Source organism: Lissotriton vulgaris, chromosome 1_1 (genome assembly GCF_964263255.1).
Source record: "Lissotriton vulgaris chromosome 1_1, aLisVul1.2, whole genome shotgun sequence".
Classification (NCBI taxonomy): Eukaryota; Metazoa; Chordata; class Amphibia; order Caudata; family Salamandridae; genus Lissotriton; species Lissotriton vulgaris.
In genome coordinates, this window is record NC_141685.1 from 1,806,783,822 (window position 1) to 1,806,805,922 (window position 22,101).

At 45.0% G+C, this 22,101-nt stretch overlaps 1 protein-coding gene across 1 annotated transcript in view; it reads left to right on the plus strand.

Annotated features, from left to right (window-relative positions):
- UTP20 (UTP20 small subunit processome component) overlaps positions 1-22,101 on the plus strand; it is a 1,022,377-nt gene that overhangs the window by 51,946 nt on the left and 948,330 nt on the right. The window contains exon 3 of the mRNA XM_086919130.1: positions 10,702-10,768. Within this exon, the coding sequence (XP_086775256.1) occupies positions 10,702-10,768 (67 nt within the window). The remainder of the gene's footprint in view (positions 1-10,701; positions 10,769-22,101) is intronic.

Consider the following 22,101-nt stretch of genomic DNA (forward strand, 5'->3'; position numbering starts at 1 on the left):
TGGAGCATTCATGACTAACCTCGCGGCCGTATTCTGGACCACCTGTAGTTTGTTAAATTGGCCTTCATTAGCTGACAAAAGAAGGCCATTACAGTAGTCCAGTCTACTGACGACCAGAGCCTGGACCAAGGTCTTTCTGTGGTGATCTGGGAGAAAAGGAAACACCCTTCTCAGCAAAGAAATAACCCCGAAACAGGTACCAGCAACCTGGTTGACGTGTTCTTTAAAGGTCAGTGACTGATCAAACAGCACTCCCAGATTTCTTATGGTCTGTTTAGGAATAGGGGCAGGTCCTAGTTCAAGCGGCCACCACTCATTGGACCATAGTGTTACTGCTTCCCCATAGAGTACAACCTCTGTTTTGGTCACGTTGCACTGTAAGCAGTTGTTTGTCATCCATCTGGAAACTGCCCTCATGCCTTCTGCGAAAGTTCTTTGTAAAGCAGGAGAGAAGGTCTTAAAAGGGAACAGAAGTTGGGTGTCGTCGGCGTAGGACACCGGTATAAACCCAAAGGATCTCACCAAGTCAGCCAGGGGGGCCACGTACACATTAAACAATGTGGGGCTTAGGCATGAGCCCTGTGGCACACCCCTGGTGAGCTCCCTAGCGATGGATTTATGGGAGCCCAATCGGACTTCCTGAGAGCGACCCGAAAGAAAGCTCTCCATCCAGGACAGGGCTGTACCTCCCAGTCCTATCTCTCTCAGCCGACAGAGAAGCAAATCGTGAGACACCGTATCGAAGGCAGCGGATAAGTCCAATAGCACCAGAATCATCGACCCTCCACTATCAAGCGTCATCCTGATGTTATTGGTGACGGCCAGTAGGGCGGATTCGGTGCTATGGTTGGGCCTAAACCCAGATTGTGAAGGGTCTAGGCCACCCGCTGTCTCAATATAGTTAGAAAGGTGGGTGTTCACGTGCTTCTCTGTTAACTTGCCGATGTAGGGCAAGAGAGAGATAGGTCGGAGGTTAGATAAGTCCGTCCAGGGTAGGGTCGCCTTCTTGTTAAGTAAATGGTATTTTTAAAGACCTGTGAAGTACTCTGGTGTGGCTGCCGTAAAACAGAGGGCAGACCACAACAACTCCTCTCCCCCCACGTGAGCCAGGCAGGGGGCTTGGTGTTGCTCTGTCCCTTGGGGCATTCACACTTCTCTCCCCATGTGCCGGACAGGGCCAGACACAACCGAGACATAATGATGCACCAATCCACTGTCAGTATACCATGACGGCATGGGCCACACTGATGGAACCACAATTCATTTACATCATTGAGAAATAACGCAGAGCTGGACCTTGGTTTCAAAACATTTAACACACAGATTTTAAGCATAGAAAAAGTGGTCATCAGCGACACGTGTCCGATAAAAAACCACTAATTACTAAAGAAGTGTGATGCATAATACTTCAAGCAGGAGACCACATGCTCAGGAATAAAAGAACAAGAAAGCATACACATGATAGGAATCTCTTTAATTGTTTCAAACTATTGAGTATTCCCTCCTCTGGGTTGATTGTATTATTAACCTGACACACCGGTAGGTAGCTGCGGGGACGTAGCTGGTAGTATTGCAGAAGAGCAGTGGTGCCGTGGCCTACTGTGTTGAAATTTATAGTTGAATTTACTTCCAAAGTTGGTGCTACAGAGGGAATTTTCTTAGCTTTCTTTAGTGCCCTTGCTGTGACTCACGTTCCGAACTGCTTTCTTTTCAGGCCTAAACTGCTGTTGGTTTGTAGTGCTTTAGCTCCATCAAGTGGTGCAACAACTATGAAAATCAGTGACACTCTGTTTAAACCTGGTCAGCTGATTTTCATCCGGTTGGGTACTGTCGAGCGCAGTCTGTTTGAATCGATTTCCGGACAGCCTAATCATATTGCTGTTCTCAGATCCGCCTTGGGAGGCCCTGAAGGCTCTGCAGAGTGCAGGTCTCCTTCAAGGCAGAACGTGTCAGATTGGGCAGGACACAGTTGTATACTTGGACCTCTTTGTATGTGGAGGCCAAGTTCAACCCCTACAACCCAAGATCCAGACTATTGTGGACTGGGTAGCTCCACCTACCCAAACTCCAGTTAGGCATTCCATGGCTTTACTGGGAACTACAGGAGGTTTACACACAGGAGCGGATACATGCCCATTGTGGCCCCCTCACAGAACCGATCCACATTCGGTTCGAGGACAGGCGGTAAACTTATTTAAATTAGGAGGTGGGTTCCCTTCAGCCAGCACCACCCCTAAGGTGAGGCAGGTGATGTGGAGCCCACTTTTCATTTCCCTCCATCTTGGTTTGTGCTGGAATTAGCAAATTAGGGTCAGAGTAGTGCCCCGTTTTCACTGAGAGGGTGTAGTCACCCTAAAGGTAGGTAGCTCATTGGCCACTACCTGTCTCCCCCTTTAACACAGTTAAATGTAGTGTTTGGGTGGCATCCCTGGGCCTTGAACTTAGTTTCAATGGACACATAGAAGAGGAGTTGCTGACCGGAGGACTGAAGCCCTGCTGCAGAAAATTGGCACCAAACCTGCCTGCTGCCTTAAGGACTAGACAGTTGTGGTTTGCTGTCTCATCCTACAGCTGTGAGAGCCTTAAAAAGTCCCGGACCTGCTTCAGCATTCTACAAAGGCCAGGGAACTCCCTTGGAATGGAGGCACTGCTCCCCTGCAGCCGCAGGCATGGAATCCAGTTGAACTGACTTGCTGCTCCCCGGCGACTCCGATGCAACACTCGAACCAAAAGTGGTACACCAGCTCCGGAACGTCAGATTTGTCTCCCCACCAAGTTTGGACAAACTTGCCCTTACGGAACTGTGCTGCACCAATACCCGGGATATCGGACCCTCTGCAGCATTCTCCAAAACAAAGAGTCCAATCAGGACTTTAACAGCCCAAGAAGCAAGCACTCATCGAGGGACGTTAAAGCCCACTTTGTGAGTGATGATGATAGCAATTTGTACAATGCACAGCTACTCCAAGGAGTGTCCCGGTGTGAAGCTATGAGATCGGAATCTCCTCTCCAAGCTGCCTGCTCCTGACCATGAGGACATCTTGCTGCCCGCTGCCTGTCTGACCTATCTGCTCTGCAGCTGACCTGCCCAGCCTTTGTAACGACTATCCAGCCGTGCTCCCATGGTCGTGAGGCCCTTGCAACATGCTCCCTCTGGCTTACCCTGAACTCCCCTTGTGCAGTGTGTTTTCAAGTGGTCCCCTTCTTCGTAGTGCACCAGCTACCAGCCAACCCAGCACACAGCTCCTGGTTGATCTGACACCCTCCTGAGAATCCACTGGTGTAACATTGGGCCTGGCATTGCTACCTACTTAAATTCTGAAGGTGAACCTTGAAATCCAACTGTGGGTTTTTATGCGTCTTTTCTCTTTTCTCCCTCTGACTTCAATGGTGCATAATTGCACACAAAAGTAATTCATTTTGCAAACTTGACAAAATTCATAACTTTAAAAGTATTTACTGTAGAACAAAGTTCTTGGTCTAAAAAATTACATGAAAATTAGTGTTACTTTTATGAGTTGGTCTTGAATGTATTCTTCATTGTGTTTAATTTATTGCCCTTGAGTACAACAAATGCTAACCCAGTCTAATTTTAGATTTTGGAAACCGTGCAACATGTCCTCCTATATCCTATCCTAAGGTTTTTTGTTTTGGGAGAGAGCAAACGCATGAGAAAAGATTGAAACTGCGCAGTCCTCTCAGAAGATGTGTTCTTTGCTGAGTGCTCTTTTTAAGGTGCTATATGACTGGAAGTGAAGGACAACAAAGGAACAGGGACTTTTTTTGCTGGCAGCCAGCAGCAAGCAAGGCTGCTGCAATGACTGTTCGAAAACCACAGTGCCTCACAGAGGGCTGATGATGAAATCAAGGTTCTTAAGAGACAGCAATTCCTAGTGGCGGCCTAAGACAGCATGCGGTGAGCTCCCACCAATAGAAACATAATTCCCTGGTGAAGCAGCTGTCAAAAGTATCGCAATAATTGTGAGTGGCCACATACTCTGCAGTTGACACTGAGCTCCTTATTCCGGCCAGCTTAATAGCTGGCACTAGCCAAGGAGACAGAAACGAGAGTTGCACAGCAGTGCTCAGTTTGAAATGTAACACAACTTTGATGTTTTAGCAATCATGGGAATATTGAATGGTGAGTCTTCCCTCTCTGCTTAACTTAGTGTATTCCAGGATGGAGGCAGGTCTCCCCTGGAGCTTCGTAAGAACCGAGCAGACGAGTGGCCGCTGATGCTACACCCGAAAGTTAGGGAAGGCACAGGCACATCATTGGTGTTTTCTTCTCTTCTTCTCTTTCCTGGTAGGCCTGAAAATACGACACTAGTAAGCAGGGTGTGGGGTGCATTTGGTAGGTGCCCACATTCTTTCCCCCTGTTGCCAGATAGTTCCTTTCTGACAGTCTCAGTTTGAGTGCAGGAGAAAGGGAAGACAGTGATACCAATCTCACCAAAGATTCCAACCCAATAGCTCAGCATAGAAGGAACTGCACACAAAATTGATCGTTCACTGTGACAAATGGGTAAGACACTGAATGGAGCCCTTGAGTGTGTAGTGGCCATCTCTACTAACAACACAAATCAATTAAGAAGCACAGTGTTTGAGCCAGACAGATGTGTAGCAGGGGATTTTCAAAGTCTGCCAAAAGGCAAAACCATTCTGATGGCATCACAAGATAATGTCCATAAATAGGTTACCAGGATTAACATGAGAATGTAGAATGGATCCTCTGGACAACTGTGTGTATATATATAATTGTATCAAAGAAAATAGAAGAAGAAGAGAAGAGAAGATTTTTGTGAGTTTAGCCAGAAGGCTTGTTTGGGAGTGAGTGCTCAGGGTGCACAACAGCTATTTTGCCAGAACTGCACTGGCTCATTTGCGCACTCCTTCCACAGTCACCGGGCAGACCCATCCCTTAGTCTTCCTCCTGCTACTATCGTAAAATCATTCTGGACTGTGAGAGACCTGCTGTCATGGTTTACCACTGGGTCCAAGAAGTTCTAAATTGCCTACAAAGTGGCTCCGATGAACGCCTTTCACTTACACCATGTGGCCATATCCTTACTGTTTCCTCCAGTCAAAATCACAGTTTCTCCATCTGTCGAGAAGGATAGTGAATGGAGAACTAAGGAAAACTGTCCTCTCACTTAGGATCCTCGGCCAAGCTACCTCCGACATTATCAAGACTAGACAACTGTTAGAAGGGTAAAATAAGTCCATATAGCCATAGAGTACTTTGTAGAAGATGGTTTATTAAGACTTAGTTACAAGTTATCAAGATGGTATGTTTCAGTTAAGTGGGTAAGTGTGTAGAAGATTACCCCAACAGGAGCAGCCTCCCTGCTGCTTAGCCTGCACGCTCCAACTGACACTCAGCACCTCACCAGGTATCCATGCATTCCATGACATCACCAAGCATTCAGTATGCCACTACATCACCAACCACTCCAGCACTCATCCTGGCTGAGCAGTAGGGAAGGTGTAACTAAGGAAAGAATGTATGGTAACACTCCCGGCACAACATATCTCATTTCCTTAGAGAAACATTTGACAGAGATCATACAACGAGGAAAGGGATTAAATAAGAACGTAAATCATGCAAATAAGAGAAGAAATTACAAGCTGAACTATCCAAAAGTTAATTCAAAAAGGCTAAAGATGAAAAGTTGACAGAACATTCCTAAAGCATTAAACAAGTAACGTCATTAAAAATTGATAGAACATTCCTAAAGCATTAAATATATTAGTCACCAAAAATTGATAGAACAATCGTAAAGCAATAAATACATTAGTCACACCCATCCCCTTTCCTAAGGGACCTTACTGACACAAGCATACCGTAACCAAAAAGGATGTGGAGTCTCAAGCAACCCTCACTGTATGCCCAACAAAACAAGAGAATCAGGCAACGCTACAACTCAACACTAGGCTGGCAACCCTACAACTCGGCTCTAGGGTACACAATCCTATAACACACTTCATACTGTACCATGATACATGACCCTGCAACGCAACACTAGGGTAGACAACCCTACAACGCAGCACCAAGGTACTTGACCTTACAATTCAATACTACGGTGCACAACGCTACAACCCACACTTCATACTGTTCCAAGATACGTGACCCCGCAACGCAGCACTAGGGTAGACAACCCTACAACACAGCAGTAAGGTACTCGACCTTACAGCTCAGCACTAAGGTACTTTACCTTACAACTCAACACTAGGGTGCACAACCCTACAACCCACACTTCATTCTTTACCAGGAGACACGACCCTGCAACGCAGCACAAGGGTAGACAACCCTACAACACAGCACTAAGGTACTTGACCGTACAACTCTGCACTAGGGTGCACAACCTATCCTTGTCACCAGTGTTGTAAGGGTAAAAGAAGTCCATGTAGCCGAAGAGTAGATGGTTTATTAAGATTTTGTTACAAGTGATCAAGATGGTAAGTATGTAGAAGATAACTCCACCAGGAGCAGCCTCCCTGCTACTCAGCCTACATGCTCCAACTGACACTCAACACCTCACCAGGCACCCAAGCATTCCATGACCTCACCAAGCATCCATCATTCCACTGTATCACCGAGCACTACAGCACTCATCCTGGCTGAGCAGTAGGGAAGGTGTAACTAAGGAAATAGTGTATGGCAGCATTCAAGACACAATAGGAATCCTAGTTAACAGTCCTGCAAGCAAGAGGCAGAAAAAGTAAACCAATGACTTGTTCTGCTGAGCCGTGCTATATAATCACTGCAGAATAATCCCTGTAATGGTAAAATATGGAGAGAACTGTGATTTCCTAGGAGCTTTACGTGTTTGAAAGACACACAAGGAAAGGCCTAATAATTTTTTGATAGGAATCTGGAGCTTCAACCTGGCTATGAACCTAGCTGGCGTGGTAGACTAGAAACCGCATTGTGTGTCTTCAAGGTTTGCTTGTGAAATTATTCCTATGTCCCTGGTCTCTTTACATACTTGCCTATTGTAGATGGGTTTCTGAAAATAGCAAAAGCTGCGTTGTATTCTATTGTAAAGAAATAGTCCTCAAAGGGGGTCTATACACATATAGCCATTAATGGAGGATGTTTGGGACATAGCCAATTGGTGCTACCATGTTTAATGTGCTGATTATAGAAGATCACAGATCAGTAGAAGGAGAGGTATTTACTAGGTCTCGTATATTACTGTTATTCAGAATTTTAATTTGGAAATGGGGCACATCATGAGTAATTCGGTGCCGACCACTTCAAATTCTTTTGCCCGCTAACCAGCAGGTATTTTCTCCCAGTAAATGTGGGCAAGTTTGACCTTGGAAAATTGTGTGGGTGTGATAATTATTGCCCCCCAATAAGTTGCTTCACGCTGGGAATGCCGCAACGTTTAGTATCCCGATCCTTGTACAGGGATCAGAATCTTGGCCTATAATTGGAGTCTCAGTGAAATGTTCTTTGTATGAATATCATGTGAGCAAATCTGCCAACTCACATGGTGCCACTGTGTAACACACAATATCGTCTCTGGTAGAAATGTAGTTTCTGGTTGACTGGGGCGTGAGTCCTGGTCAAGTAGTAACCACAATCCCAGTCAGGGTAAGGCACCAGCAATCTCCAAATTAACCTGTGCTCACTCTCTGGGAGCTTGGCACAGAGCAGTCAGGCTTAACTTGAAGGCAGTTGGTAAAGTATTTGTGCAACACTTGAAACAGTAAAAATAGTGAAAACACACACAAAAAGATTTAGTTTTTAGAAAACGAAAGTTTATTTTAATAAACAAAACGACCTAAATTACAATCCAATCACGGAAATCAGAGATATTGATTTTTAAAGATTTAAATAGAATTTGCGCCAAAAAGCACAATGTGCCAACAAGGACAATCTGGTTCCGCTGAACCTAGACAAAGTCGCATGTTCAGGCCAACCGGGATGGAGCGTGGACCAGCTACAGGGACCAGGTTAAGCCCACTGATCAAAGTATACCTTAATCTGAGATTGTGGAGTATCGCATCGGTTCAGGTCGATACTTTGTTCAGCAGAGGCTTTGCCCCGGTTCCGAGATGCTGCAATGCAGCAGTTCGAGATCTTGATGCATCGATGTTGCGGATTTTGAGGATGGGGTTGGCTATGCAAAGACCGGTGTCGAGGATGTGTTGTGCAGTTGAAGGCGATGCGTCTGCTCTGATGAGCGGAAAAGTTTCAATGCAGAGTTTCGTCGTCGAGGCTGCATTTGCTGGGATGAGTGTCAAGCGTTGGCGGTTCCAAAGGCGATGCGTCGAGTCCGACCAACGCAGCAGAGGTGATGCATTGGAGCCGATCCACGCAGTAACAGCGATGTGCTGGTTCAAGCCCGCCCAACATCGGCGAATCAGCGGTTCGGCAGAGGATACGTTAGTTCAACAGGAGCAAACACGTTAGGCCCACTTCCAGGATCCAGGACCCTTGGTAACATCACTTGGTGGGGCATGCTCACAGATGGCAGAGTCCCTGTGCAGAAGGTTGTTGGAAGTCTGTTAGGCCACTGAGGCTTCAGATTAGGAGGACAGCCAACTAGCCTTTTGAGTAACCCTTGGTTCAAGAGATGCTGATCCAGTCTTTATTTCACAGGCAAGAGGGCAGCAGGTCAGCACAACAGGGCAGCAATCCATCAGATCAGCAGTCCGCAGAGAGGCAGTCCTTTCAGCGGCACAGCAGTCCCCCTACCTGGCAGAGTATCCACAGCTCCAGAAGTGCACTGAATAGTTGGTGTCTGAAGTCCAGTATTTATACCCAGTTGTGCCTTTGAAGTTGTACCATGCAGATCACAGAACTGAGTGTGAGTAAACTATGAGTAGCGCTATAAAAAATGAATTTTTTTTCCAGAAAGGTGCTATAGAGAGATGAAGTGCATTGTTGGCGAGTGGTAGTGAGGGAATTTATGGAGAAGGAGGAAATGGAGGAAAGGACTCAAAAAAGACTGTTACACTGTGTGCAACCAGTGCTAAGGCCAGCCATGGCTGGTAGTGTTAGCCCGTCCCCCTGATGTTTGGGTCTAGTTGCGCCCCTGTATTCAGGTATAAGTTAGGCTGTGTCCAGCTCCTCCCTCCCATCCTGTCAGGATGGCCCATCAGGCACACTTAAGCTCCCATTGTGTGTGGCTGTCTAGGTAGAATGCACAAACCCAGTTGCCACCCACTCCAGACATGTGATTTGAAACAGGCACCAAATGGCTAAGGCAAGATAATGCCCACTTTCAAGAAGGGGCATTTTCAGAATTGTATTTTAAAGTACGACTTCACCATAAATTAGGATTTTAAATAAGGATTCCAGAGACCCCAAACATGTACCAATTATATCTTTCCATTCTGAAATTACGCTTATGAAATCTAATAAGGTTATCCCAATGTTAGCCTAATAAGGTTATCCCAATGTTAGCCTATGGGAGAGTTAGGACTTTCATTAGTGAAAAATGAATTTAAGAGTTTTTCACTACCAGGACATTTTAAAATTACATGTCCTGCTTTTTGAATACATTGCACCCCACCCTCCAGGCTGTTCAGGGCCTACCTTAGGGATGACTTATAGGTATTCAAAATTAATGTTTGGGCTTGTCAGAAGGTTCAACTTGCCAGTACAACATGGTATTTTAAATCTGCATGCACCTGCTTTGCAATGGCAGGGCGGGTACTTGTTTAAAGGACTACTTAACATAACATGTATATTTGTGAAGCGCACGTTCACCCGGAGGTATCTTGGCGCTGAATAACAGATGTTTATTGTTATCCAACTCAATGGTACTCATTTTATCGACCTCAGATGGATGAAAGGCTGAGTAGACCCGCCAGGATTGAACCTGTGACCATTACGTTTAACACAGGCCCCTGCAATGGATGCAAGAAGGTTGCTCAATCAGTGCTGCAGGCCCACAAGTAGCATTTCATTTATAGGCCCTCGGCACAAGTAGTGCAGTTTACAAGGGGCTAAGGCCAGTAAAAACGAAGTCCACAAAACGAGGAGGTCTGAAGGCAAAAAGTTAGAGGAAATCACTCCAAGGATTCCTGGTGTAACAGACTCCCTTCACACAGTCACCTGGTGAGGAGCCAATATCACAAGGTGGCAGGGTAACAGCTTAATATACTGTAAACAGTGGATTACAGCTCGTTTTCATATGATTTCCACTCCCAGTGTCCAGTAAGGAGTGTAAAAACACCCTTGGACACCGACACTGGCCTTTGCAAGCATTTTTTCTATTCTTTGGAGGAGGGGTTTTGGGGTGAGGCTGGGGCAAAAGTGCCTTGAAGGCACTGCTCGGCACGAGACCCCGTGACCTCCAAGGCTGCTGCCCCTCCTGACAGTTATTTTTTTATTTTAGTTAAGAACCTAGTGTAATGTTAAGTGGACTTTATAGAAGTGGGTGGGGAATTTCCTTCTGTGTTGCTAACAGTATCTTCAGAGTTCCCAACTCCTTCCATATTTCGCTTTCTGACAAACACTGAGTGTCAGGATCTCAAACTGAAATCTGAACAATAATAGATGGGCCAGATAAGCCATTGTAGAGTTTTGCCTAAGTACCAGTTAATACATTCGTTTGTGATCTTTTTGTGGTCGTTATGTATTCATAGAATTTGTGGGACAGTTCATCTGTGAAAGACCTCAGCAGTAGACTATTTTGCATGTTCGATCTTTCAAAAATAAATGTGTTTTTATTTCTGCAGGAAGTTGAGACCTATTTCTATGAAGGATTACAGAAATGGAGAGAATTGAACCTAACACAGCATTTTGGTATGTATTTTTATTTTGCTGGGCAATCTATGTAAGGCTGATGCTTGTTTATATACATTTGTACTCTTCACGTAGCAAATAGTTTTTTTTCCATTAAATGCAATACCCTTTGTTTGTTGTGTGACCAAGTATCTTTAGGTGCCCTTTTGTGTTGGAAAAACAAAAGAGTGAGTTGGTTGAGAGTTGTTATCCCACATATTAAGTAAAAAAATGAGGACCTTGTTCCTGGTGATAGTGTAGTATCTTAACTAGACGTTCTTGTCAATATTGAAAAAATCCAGTCACTCCCCCAAATTTGCCTGCTGCCTTTAGGAACATTTGTAATGTTCTTGTAGTCCTAGAGATGAGAAATGTAAATTTGAAGGGTGGCACTGTGATCCTGACCTCACCTTCATCTTGTTACACTAACGTCTATAGTGATATTGGATCTATGTGCTGTGGTTGCCGGATGCTAGCACAGTTTGTTGAGTGTGTACTGTTGTTAAAGAGTCTCTGATGGAAAGGGCCCTGAAGATGACCAGCCTATTTCTGTACTGAGGCGCTCGAAGTAAAAAGTTGGTAAACTGCAGCTTGAAGCATTGAAGCACACTTCGTTTCAAGCTTTCATAAGGAATATTTGAGGTGGGAGTTGAGGTTGACATAGTAACAGTGACGATTGGGCATGAGGTGAAGGCAGCACCTTTCATCATGAACTTTACGACTTTTTAGTTATTGTGACAAAGGCAATGTTAAGTAAATGTATTAACTCTTCTTTTTGACTTTAGTGTTTTGGAGAATTTCATTTTGTTGACCTTTCTGTGTTGGCTAATGAAAATTGAACATGTTAGCATTTCATTGAAGGAGCACTGGTGTGTAGCATTGGTCTGTGTATTGATGTATCCTGGTCGGTGTATCATGGTGGGCGTGTTTGTGCCTAATGTTGGTTTTGTGGGCGTATAATGGTGAGCGCATTGCATCATTGTGTTGTCTCTGATGGTAGCTGTGTTTGCCTATGACTTTGTGTGTATAAGTTTGACTTAATATGGTGGAGATTGAACACGAGATGAAGACAGTAATGTATGTCCTGATTTTCATGAATGTTGAGTTACTATGACAAAGGTACTGTTAACAAATGTGTTAATCTTAACTGCTTTTCGTGTTTAGTGTTTTAGGGATTTTTAGTTTGTTCGGCATTTTGTGCATTGGTATATGAAAATTGAATGTGTTTGCATATCTTGTTAGCTGTAGGCGTTCTATGGAGTTGTGTTGGCATATAATGAGGTTGTTTTGGTGTATCATGGGGTTGACGTAGCATGGGGGCTGGTGTATCATGTGTCTGCCTGTCATGCTCGGTGTGTTGGCCTATTGTGGTGCGTTTGTTTGTGCAAGATGTTGGTTGTGTGGTATGATGATGACAGCTTTGACATTGGTTTGTTTACGTATGTGGATAGATGTGTTGTTTGGCGGCTAGTGTCTGGGCATGTAACTGGAGGTGATTATTTTGTGCCTTAAAAATATACATGCTTTGATAGTCACATTCTATACTCCCGTTTTGCTTTATGTCCCCAAAACGTCTGAACACATTTTTCACAAAACCCCAAAAAGTCAAAGAATGTTCATTAAGTTGCCATTCCTTAACAGTTTGGGGAACATGTGCTAAAGGGTTTCAGAGGCAGAAAAACACCCATGGAAAAATCATATACTTGACCAAAGAAAATTATTTGGGACTCCTATTTTTGAATCGGTTCACTGACCTACAACATTTGTGGCACGCTCATAGATCTCGTACTGTACTTAGTTTCCCCCAAGTGTGGTGCAGGTTCGTCAAGGAGGGGCAAAGTTATCAAGTGTGAACAAGCATTAGAAATGCAATAGGTCTCGCATTAGAAAAGTTGGAGCTATTGGTTTTGTAAATGACAACTTTTTTTTTATGTGTTGGTCTTGAAAATAGCAAAATTAATAGCTTTGTCATTTACAATGCCAATACTTTTAACTTTTTCAAATGGGACACCTATAGCATTTGTAATGCAACATGTTTTGTATGTACGTGACTTACATGTATTCATATTACAAATACAAATGGCTTTTAATTTTTTTAAATAATTAATACTTAAATAAAAGTTCTTGTAATTTATAATAGCAATAGCTTAAACTATTGTAAATAACTTTTGTGAAGAATATGTTCAGTGTATTTTATTGTGACGAAAATGCAAGAACAGAGGTGAAATATTGATTTTACAAATAACAATGGCTTTTAATTTTTTTTCGAATAATTAATACTTAAATGAAAGTTATTGTAATTTATAAAGGCACTAGCTTAAAGTAAATCCAAAAAAAACAAACCATAGTGTAATATGGAAACATTTACCGCCGAACTGAGAACAATGTAATGTGAAAGCTCTTCATATTAGTACAGCTGCAGACCTTCTAATGTTTATAAAGTGCACTATAAAAAGAAAACTCAAAGGAATAAATCTGTGTCACTCGAGCCCTGCGATGGGGAGAGTGATTTCCATATTTAGAGCATTACATTAATAAATGTCACGAGCTTTGTCTCTTGTGCCCGTTTACACAAGCGATTGAGGCATGGTCTGTGGCAAGCGAAAAACAAGGGGGAGGGGCATATATGCGCCCAAAAAGATGAACCCCAGGACCAAATGCGAGGCCACCCCTTGATAAGCTGAAAGTCTGGGATCATTGGGAGTGTGTGGGGATGATTGCTAAACAGGACGTTCTAAATCCTTGTTTTGAGGTAATGTCTTTGTGCACAAACCAGCCTGCAGGCGCTGCAGCCAGGTCCTCTCCTAAAGTGATTGTAACATGGAATCTGTGAAGCAGATATTTGTTTTATTGTATTTACTGCCCCGGAGATCCAGGTTTACAAAAGGACAACAGAAGGAGAAGGCCATAAAACGAGCCAAGCGTGTAATGCCCAGTGGTTCGGCTTGCAGCAGGCTGTGCTTCTGCACCACAAAGGAGCCGGCTAATGAGAGGTCCAATGCAGCCTGGAGAAACGCGAGAGACGGCCCGGCGGCCGTCAAAGTGAAAGTAAACAAGTTAAAAAAAATAAAAGTATTTTAACTTGTTCTTAGCTTTGTGCGCAGTGCACAGAATCACCTGAGCATCCAGACTCACCACAGAAGCAACCCAGCTCCCAGGATGCACTGCAGCTAGCTGACACAAAAGTAGGACAACAGCAAAGGTTTCAGACCGACAAGGAAGGCGGACTCTCTCAGCTTGTCACCGTAAGTGAGCAACATCTCCTTCAAATGAAAAGCTTACGTCAGCGTTCGAAGCAATAAATCAAACAAAGCAGGCAGGCATTTATTTTCAAATCGTTTTTTTATGCAACATAACTTTGCCTTTAAACACTAAATACATAATATTACTCTTATACTGTTACTAGATAATAAAAAAAAACGTTCGCATTTAGAACACCCCTCCCCCCAAAAAAGACGGACTTCTTTCAGAATGTATTAAAAGAACCCAACTCAAAGATGGCTGTGTGTATTGTGACGCGTTCTACCAATCATCGGGAATCTGTCCCACCCAATCCCAAGCAAGGGGCAAAACAAATGTGCAATAGGTTTGATGTTTTTTATACTGCGGAACAACATGAACTCGACCACGCGGCACCCGTTATTATCGGCATGTATGCGCACACAATGAACGCCCATGTATACATACTCGTACCTGTGACTGGAGAGCGAGGGGAGACCATGCAGTTAAGGGTGATAAAACGCCGAAAAAATATTTTGAGTTGATGCAGGTTTGTTAAGTCAGTGATTTAATGGAACCTAATTGTGTTGAGGACAAACATTTGGAAGCAAGAAAAAAAATAAATCGGGGAAATTGATTTTTATTTTCTCTGTTGACTTGCATAGAAGTGGAGGCAGCCCCTGAGATGCTGTTTTCCCGAAAGCTGACACGGCGGGCAGGGGAGGGGGCGGAGCGGGGAGAGGTGTGACACAGCAGGCAGGGGAGGAGAGGAGGAGGAGGAGGAGGGGGAGGAGAGTAGGAGGAGGAGGGGAGAGAGAAAAAACGTTCGCATTTAGAACACCCCTCCCCCCAAAAAAGACGGACTTCTTTCAGAATGCATTAAAACAACCCAACTCAATGATGGCTGTGTGTATTGTGACGCGTTCTACCAATCATCGGGAATCTGTCCCACCCAATCCCAAGCAAGGAGCAAAACAAATGTGCAATAGGTTTTATGTTTTTTATACTGCGGAACAACATGAACTCGACCACGCGGCACCCGTTATTATCGGCATGTATGCGCACACAATGAACGCCCATGTATACATACTCGTACCTGTGACTGGAGAGCGAGGGGAGGCCATGCAGTTAAGGGTGATAAAACGCCGAAAAAATATTTTGAGTTGATGCAGGTTTGTTAAGTCAGTGATTTAATGGAACCTAATTGTGTTGAGGACAAACATTTGGAAGCAAGAAAAAAAATAAATCGGGGAAATTGATTTTTATTTTCTCTGTTGACTTGCATAGAAGTGGAGGCAGCCCCTGAGATGCTGTTTTCCCGAAAGCTGACACGGCGGGCAGGGGAGGGGGTGGAGCGGGGAGAGGTGCGACACGGCAGGCAGGGGAGGAGAGTAGGAGGAGGAGAGTAGGAGGAGGAGGGGAGAGAGAGAGTGGGCAAGGCAGGCGGCTGGGGGCATGTGCACGCGCTTTTAAGCTCAATGCGCATGCACATTGAGCTTAAAAGTCACGGGCACTGCAAGGAATCGCCACGATTCCTTGCAAGTTAGTTAAAGAGTGGTTAAGCCCCCATAGTCTCGCAAGCTCGATGCGCATGCGCATCGACAGGCGAGACCTAAAAATGGGAGTTCATATGGAGTGGTGTGTCAAGCTTAATTACAGAGTCACACTTGTAATATGTAGATTTGAAGCCAAATTGAATGGGTCTGGCTTTATTATGCTGATGCATAAAAAACAAGCATTGGCTTAGCCAATAGGTCTTGCATTTGGGACCTTATAAGTGTTTAGCCATGCAACAGTTGGTGTTGTTGCACCAAGGATATTCTGCTGCATAACTAAATACTTATAAGGTCCAAAAAGCAAGACCTATTGGATATGCCAATGTTTGTTTGTTTTTTGTTGCTGTTTTGTTTAAGTTGCTAGATCTACAATAGCTGGACATGGTTTTTGTTAACAGGTCTTTGCATTAAATGAACTTGTTTTCATTGCTCTGAATGTTGTTTCCATTCTGGTTGTAGGAAGCAGTCATTCCCGGGGGTGTGGGGACAGCCTAGCTGTGCGCATGCGCCAAACTTTGCAAATGAGAAAAAGCCTGGTGCAGGCGCAATTTACAAGTGTCGAGTAAATGAGCCCCAGACAGCATGACTTACTCACACAGGAGTTCATGCACTGCACCTGCATACTCAGCATGGTTTAAGGAAACTCGACCCACTCCGTCCCAGGCATCGAACACATATTTACCAAGAAACTCTGAGAAGAGCCTGTCTGCTGCACTGACGGCTGGTGGTGTGTGTGCCTGGTGAAAGCCGGCACTAACGGCTGGTGGTGTGTGTGCCTGGTGAAAGCGTGCACTGACGGCTGGTGGTGTGTGTGCCCGGTGAAAGCGTGCACTGACGGTTGGTGGTGTGTGTGCCTGGTGGAAGCGTGCACTGACGGCTGATGGTGTGTGCGCCTGGTGGAAACGTGCACTGACGGCTGGTGGTGCATGTGCCCGGTAAAAGCGTGCACCGACGGCTGGTGGTGTGTGTGTGCCTGGTGAAAGCATGCACTAACGGCTGGTGGTGTGTGTCTGGTGTAAGCATGCACCAACAGCTGGTATTGTGTGACGGCTGGTAGTGTGTGTGCCTGGTGGAAGCGTGCACTGACGGCTGGTGGTGTGTGTGCCTGGTGGAAGCGTGCACTGACGGCTGGTGGTGTGTATGCCTGGTGGAAGCTTGCACTTATGGCTGGTGGTGTGTATGCTTGGTGGAAGCATGCACTGACTGGTGGTGGTGTGTGTGCCTGGTAGAAGCTGCACTGACGGCTGGTGGTGTGTGTACCTGGTGGAAACGTGCACTGCTGGCTGGTGGTGTGTGTGCCTGGTGGAAGCGTGCACTGACAACTGGTGGTGTGTGTGCCTGGTGGAAGCAGGAGCATTCACAGTGATAGAAGACACAAATGAAACTTACGAAGAGGAGGGGGAGAAGGGAGGGGAAGTGCGAGCAGAGGAGCATGATATGAAGCTGAGCAGGAGGGAGGGGGAAAAGGGAGGGGGGGTAGTGCAAGCAAAGGAGCCTGATTACAGAAATAAAACAAGCATTTGCAATGCAATAGGTTTAGCATTTACGCAAGTTTGAGCTATTGACATTGCAAATAACAATGCCTTTTATATTTGGTTTCGCTTTAAAAACATAAATAAAAATCATTGTAATTTACAATGCCAATAGCTTTAACTCGTGTAACTGCGTGACCTATTGCATTGAAAATGCTTGTTATGGATAAATTAAGGCCTTACCTGGTCTGGGAGCTATCCACAGGAGCAACTATATAAGTTAGTTATGAGTTTTACCCAGGAGCAAATATCCCTCAGCAGGTAGCTATGGCCTATGTCCAGAAGCAGACACACCCAAGACTATGCCCAAGAGCAGCTAATTTGCACCAGGCAGCTATTTCCAAGAAGATCCTCCGTGGGGGATGAAAGGAGTGCCCGTTTCATTTGATAGGCTCTTTCCAGGACCAAACAGGCAATGCCCTTAACCGGGCATCCTTCACATGGATGCCCCAGCTGGACACACAGATTCCAGGTTGAATAGTGACACACTTTTAGCAATTGAATTGTGGCTAGGTGCACAGCAATGTTTTATTTGGGAAGGTTGTAGAAATTGGGTTAGATGATATTTATGGACTTGGGTGCTCCATCAGGTGGCGTAACCGTCCAAATATGCTAATTGAAATGAATATGAAAAGCGCACAAACAAAGTGAGTGCGTCCCTGTGTTGGGCACACATTGTGGGTTCTTCTTGTGGGAAAGACTCCAAAATGTAATTAGACGGAATTCAATGGTTTGTTTTGGAACTTCTTTTTATTTTGAAAATATTTCAGTTCATTTCTCTTATTGGTTATTTTCCAAAGATACAACTGCTCCAATGCATTTCGGGCGTGGCCCTTTATCGAGGAGCTCTGTTGGCGAAAATGATATACTTAAGAATACGCTTTTAAACACAATAATCCATCACATCATATTGCTATTGGCATAAACATCTGGTGGGTGTCAAATAATATCGACTTAGCATGTACATTTCAACAAAAATAAATACCATGGTTATTTTGTCAAGATGACAGTCAGGGGGTGCAAGTCAAAAATAATGCGAGTCTAAAAAACTGAAAAACATACCGGGTTTTTCTTTGGTAGATTGTGGCAACAGTCAAAGTTCGTTGCTGTCAAAAGAAACGAGCGGGATATTAGTATGGTGACCTAACAGTAGGTCGATGGAAGAAATGCGGATCAGTTGTCGAAAGACTTACTTCATGATGGGGCCGAGGCAGTCTAGAAGATTGACTATCTCGAGGGAACGAGGTGAAGAGTTTCTCCTAGTCTCCTAGTGTGGGGCTGAAGACGCGCTGGTGGGAGTTTAAACTTGACCAGAACCCGGAAGAGGTCAGGGGGTCAGAAAAATGGAAAACGGACTGATACTAGGTGCGGAAAAAATCTGGCGGCCATGTTTGTCCGGGCAGATCTAAGTGCTTCCGATAATGACTGACATGAAAACATTAATGCCTGACCTTACAAAGCAATATTTACAAACCGTGATAAACAACAGAAAGATAAACAAAAGAATTAAACAGTTGAATTGGACGACATGAAGCGGAACCGCTTAAATTGCAATGTGTCAGTGGTCATGAAGATCTTTACTAGTAACAACTCTGTTCAATCCGATCATTGAGACCGAAGGGTTTCAACGATTGAAGGCGATAAATCCAAAACGTCTCGCGTTGCAATAAAGTTTTATTATTGTCTCTTCCTTCTCTTTTTTCCACCAATTCAAGAACCATGAATTTAAGTTGGGCTATGTTGTGTCTTAGTTCATTGAAATGCATGGCTATGCTTGAGCGTTCGTTTTTGGTCCGAATATTGGACTTGTGTTCATTAAGTCGTATTTTAATTTTTCTCTCAGTCTTTCCAATATAGATCTTTCCACATGGGAATTTCAATAGATAGATCAGATTCATTGAATCATATGTAGCATTTACGTTCACCTTAATGTAATTTCCTTTCATGGGGTGGCTTATTTGGCTTCCTTTGATAATATTGTTGCAACTGTTACAGTTGTGACAGGGACGTGTCCCTTTGTATATAGTTGGTTCCTTGGATTCTTTAGATCGTATCTCTTTAAGGTTAGATCCTCGAGTGTAGGCAAAAATTGGTGGATTTGTAAACAAACCTTTGAATTCGGGTTCAGTTGCGAGTATGCGCCAATGGTTCAAGACGATTTTTTTGAATTGATTACTTTGGGTGGAGTACTGTGAGACCACCACCATCCGGTTATCATCTTTTTTGCTAGCTCTGGTTAGAGCTTCCTTGCGTGAAATGGCATTCACTCTTTCTGTTGCCTCAGTTATCACTTCTTCAGGGTATCCTCTTTTTAGGAATCTAGTGCCCATTTCTTTGATGCGGCTACTGTATTTGTTGGAATCAGATGTTATGCGCTTGATACGTAACATTTGGTTGTATGGAAGGTGTTTCTTTAAAGAGTTCTGATGAAAACTGGTATAGTGCAACGTATTGTTACGATCTGTGCTTTTCCTTAAAAGGTCGGTTTCTATTTTGCCTTCTGTTAGGTCAATAGATACATCCAGGAAGTTTATGATGTGATCACTGATGTTCCAAGTTAATTGAATTCTGTCATCTTTGGTGTTCAGTTCAGTGAGAGCTATTTCCAATTTTTCTCTGGTATCTTTCCATATAAAAAACAGATCGTCGATGTAACGGACGAATAGTTTAAGGTTGTCTTTCCAAATGTCTTTGTCGTAGATGAATGACTTCTCAAACTCAGCCATGTACATGTTGGCGTAGGTTGGCGCGGCGCAATTGCCCATAGACTTACCGGACAATTGTGCATACCAGTGTTGGGAGGGGGGGGGGGGGGGATTGTTGGACAATTACAGTGACCAGGACAAACCCCGTGACTGAACCGAGCCGAGCATGAACTTGGAGATCACTCTGCGCAGCCTTGAGTAGCATTTGTTTTATCGACACTGAAGGGATGAAAGTCTGAATCAGCCCAGCCTTATTTGGAATCTCTGCCCTCCGGATTACACCTGATCTCTGCTGCAGTGGTCCAGCCAGCTCTCGTGCACCCTCTACATTAGGGTGTCACTAATAATGTGCTGCAGATTTTGGGAAGGCTTGGGAAGGTGGCTCGATGTGTACAGCAAATAGCTCTTGCTTTTTGTGATATTTCTAATAGAATTAATACACCTTGCCTAGACATAGATAGGGAGACCGAGATGGAGAGAGAGAGGGCGAGGGAGGGAGAGACAGAGGGAGGGCGAGGGAGAGAGAGCCAACTGAGGGCGAGGGAGGGCGAGGGAGGGAGAGGGAGGGAGGGGGAGGGAGAGAGGGAGGGAAAGGGAGAGGGAGGGACAGGGACAGGGAGGGACAGGGAGGGACAGGGAGAGGGAGGGAGAGGGAGAGGGAGGGAGAGGGAGGGAGAGAGGGAGGGAGAGGGAGAGGGAGGGGGAGGGAGGGGGAGGGAGAGGGAGGGAGAGGGAGGGAGGGAGAGGGAGGGCGGGAGAGAGGGAGAGGGAGGGAGAGGGAGGGAGGGTCAGGGGAGGGGAGGGGAGGGAGGCAGAGGCATAAGGAGGGAGGGAGACAGAGGGAGGGAGAAAGAGGGTGAGAGGGAGAGAGAGGAAGACAGGGAGAGAGAGGGAGGGAGACAGTTAGAGAAAGGGAGGGAGACAGTTAGAGAAAGGGAGACGGAGAGAGGTAGGGAGACAGAGAGAGGGAGGGATACAGAGAGAGGGAGGGAGACAGAGCGAGGGAGGGAGACAGAGCGAGTGAGGGAGACAGAGCGAGTGAGGGAGACAGAGCCAGAGAGAGGGAGGGAGACAGAGCGAGTGAGGGAGACAGAGCGAGTGAGGGAGACAGAGCCAGAGAGAGGGAGGGAGACAGAGGGAGGGAGACGAGAGAGGGAGGGACGGAGCGAGAGAGAGAGGGAAGGAGAGAGAGGGGGGAGGAAGAGAAAGAGAGAGAGGGAGGGTGACAGAGAGAGAGAGGGAGAGAGAGAGAGAGAGATATGTGCGTATGCTCGGTCTGGTGGCTCAGTGGGCGAAGACATCCGCTGCCAGGGCCTGTGTTCAACCTCATGATCACAGGTTTTTTTTTCTCTAGCCCCGCCACCCTCTCTCACTGACCACGCCCCCACCGGTGCGGCCCTCGGCCACAAACTACACTGTAAATTTGGCCCCTGAGAAAAAGTTTGTGAGTACCCATGGTCTAAATGGTGGATCTGCTATATCTTTGTGTATCTTCGGAAGCATTGATATGGTTGGGCTACGTGGATGTTCAACCGTTAAATATTTGCTGGTCCTGTCATCAATGATGCCCTCATTGGCAGCTTTTAGAAGAAGTTTCACCAAGTCGTTTTTGTATTCAGAAGTTGGTTTGCCCTCGAGTGGCATGTATGTATTGAGGTCAGAAATGCGCTCCTTAATTTTTGCTGTGTACATGCTGGTGTTGACTATGACTAATGCACCTCCTTTGTAAGCTTTAAGGCATTTCATTAGTTTGTTGTTGGAAATTTTCTTGAGAGTATCCTTGTCTTTCTGAGTGATATTTGATGCGGTCTTCTTAAAAAAGTTTATTCTGGCAATGTCTTGTTTGACTAGTGTTTCAAAGGTGTCTATGACTTTGTGGGTACATGGTGGCATATACGTACTTTTGGGGCGTAAGCCAAGCAATTGATCAGGTTTAACTTCCGTTGTTGGTGTCACTACATTGCTGAAAAAATGTCTCAATCTTAATTTTCTGGTGGGCTTAAATTTGCTAATCTCCAATTCGAGAAGGTTGCTGGAATGTGTAGAGACAAATGATGTTCCTTTCTGTAAAAGTGTGACCTCATGTGATGTTAATGCCGTGTCTGAGATGTTGATGACTAGCGATTCTTCTTTTTGGTGACTTTTTTTGAGCTTCTTGTTTCGGTTTGATTTCTTGCCCCGCCGGGGTCTTCGGTGTCCTCGGAGCCTTCCTCTAAAAAAGGCTCCTTGGTAGGAATGCTTTGGGTGGTTGAATCAGTGCCTTGATTTGTTTCCTGGGTGTTCATTGGTGTAGTTGAAAAAGTAGTTTGTTTGGGTGGGCGGTTGGATGTCTCACTGCCTGA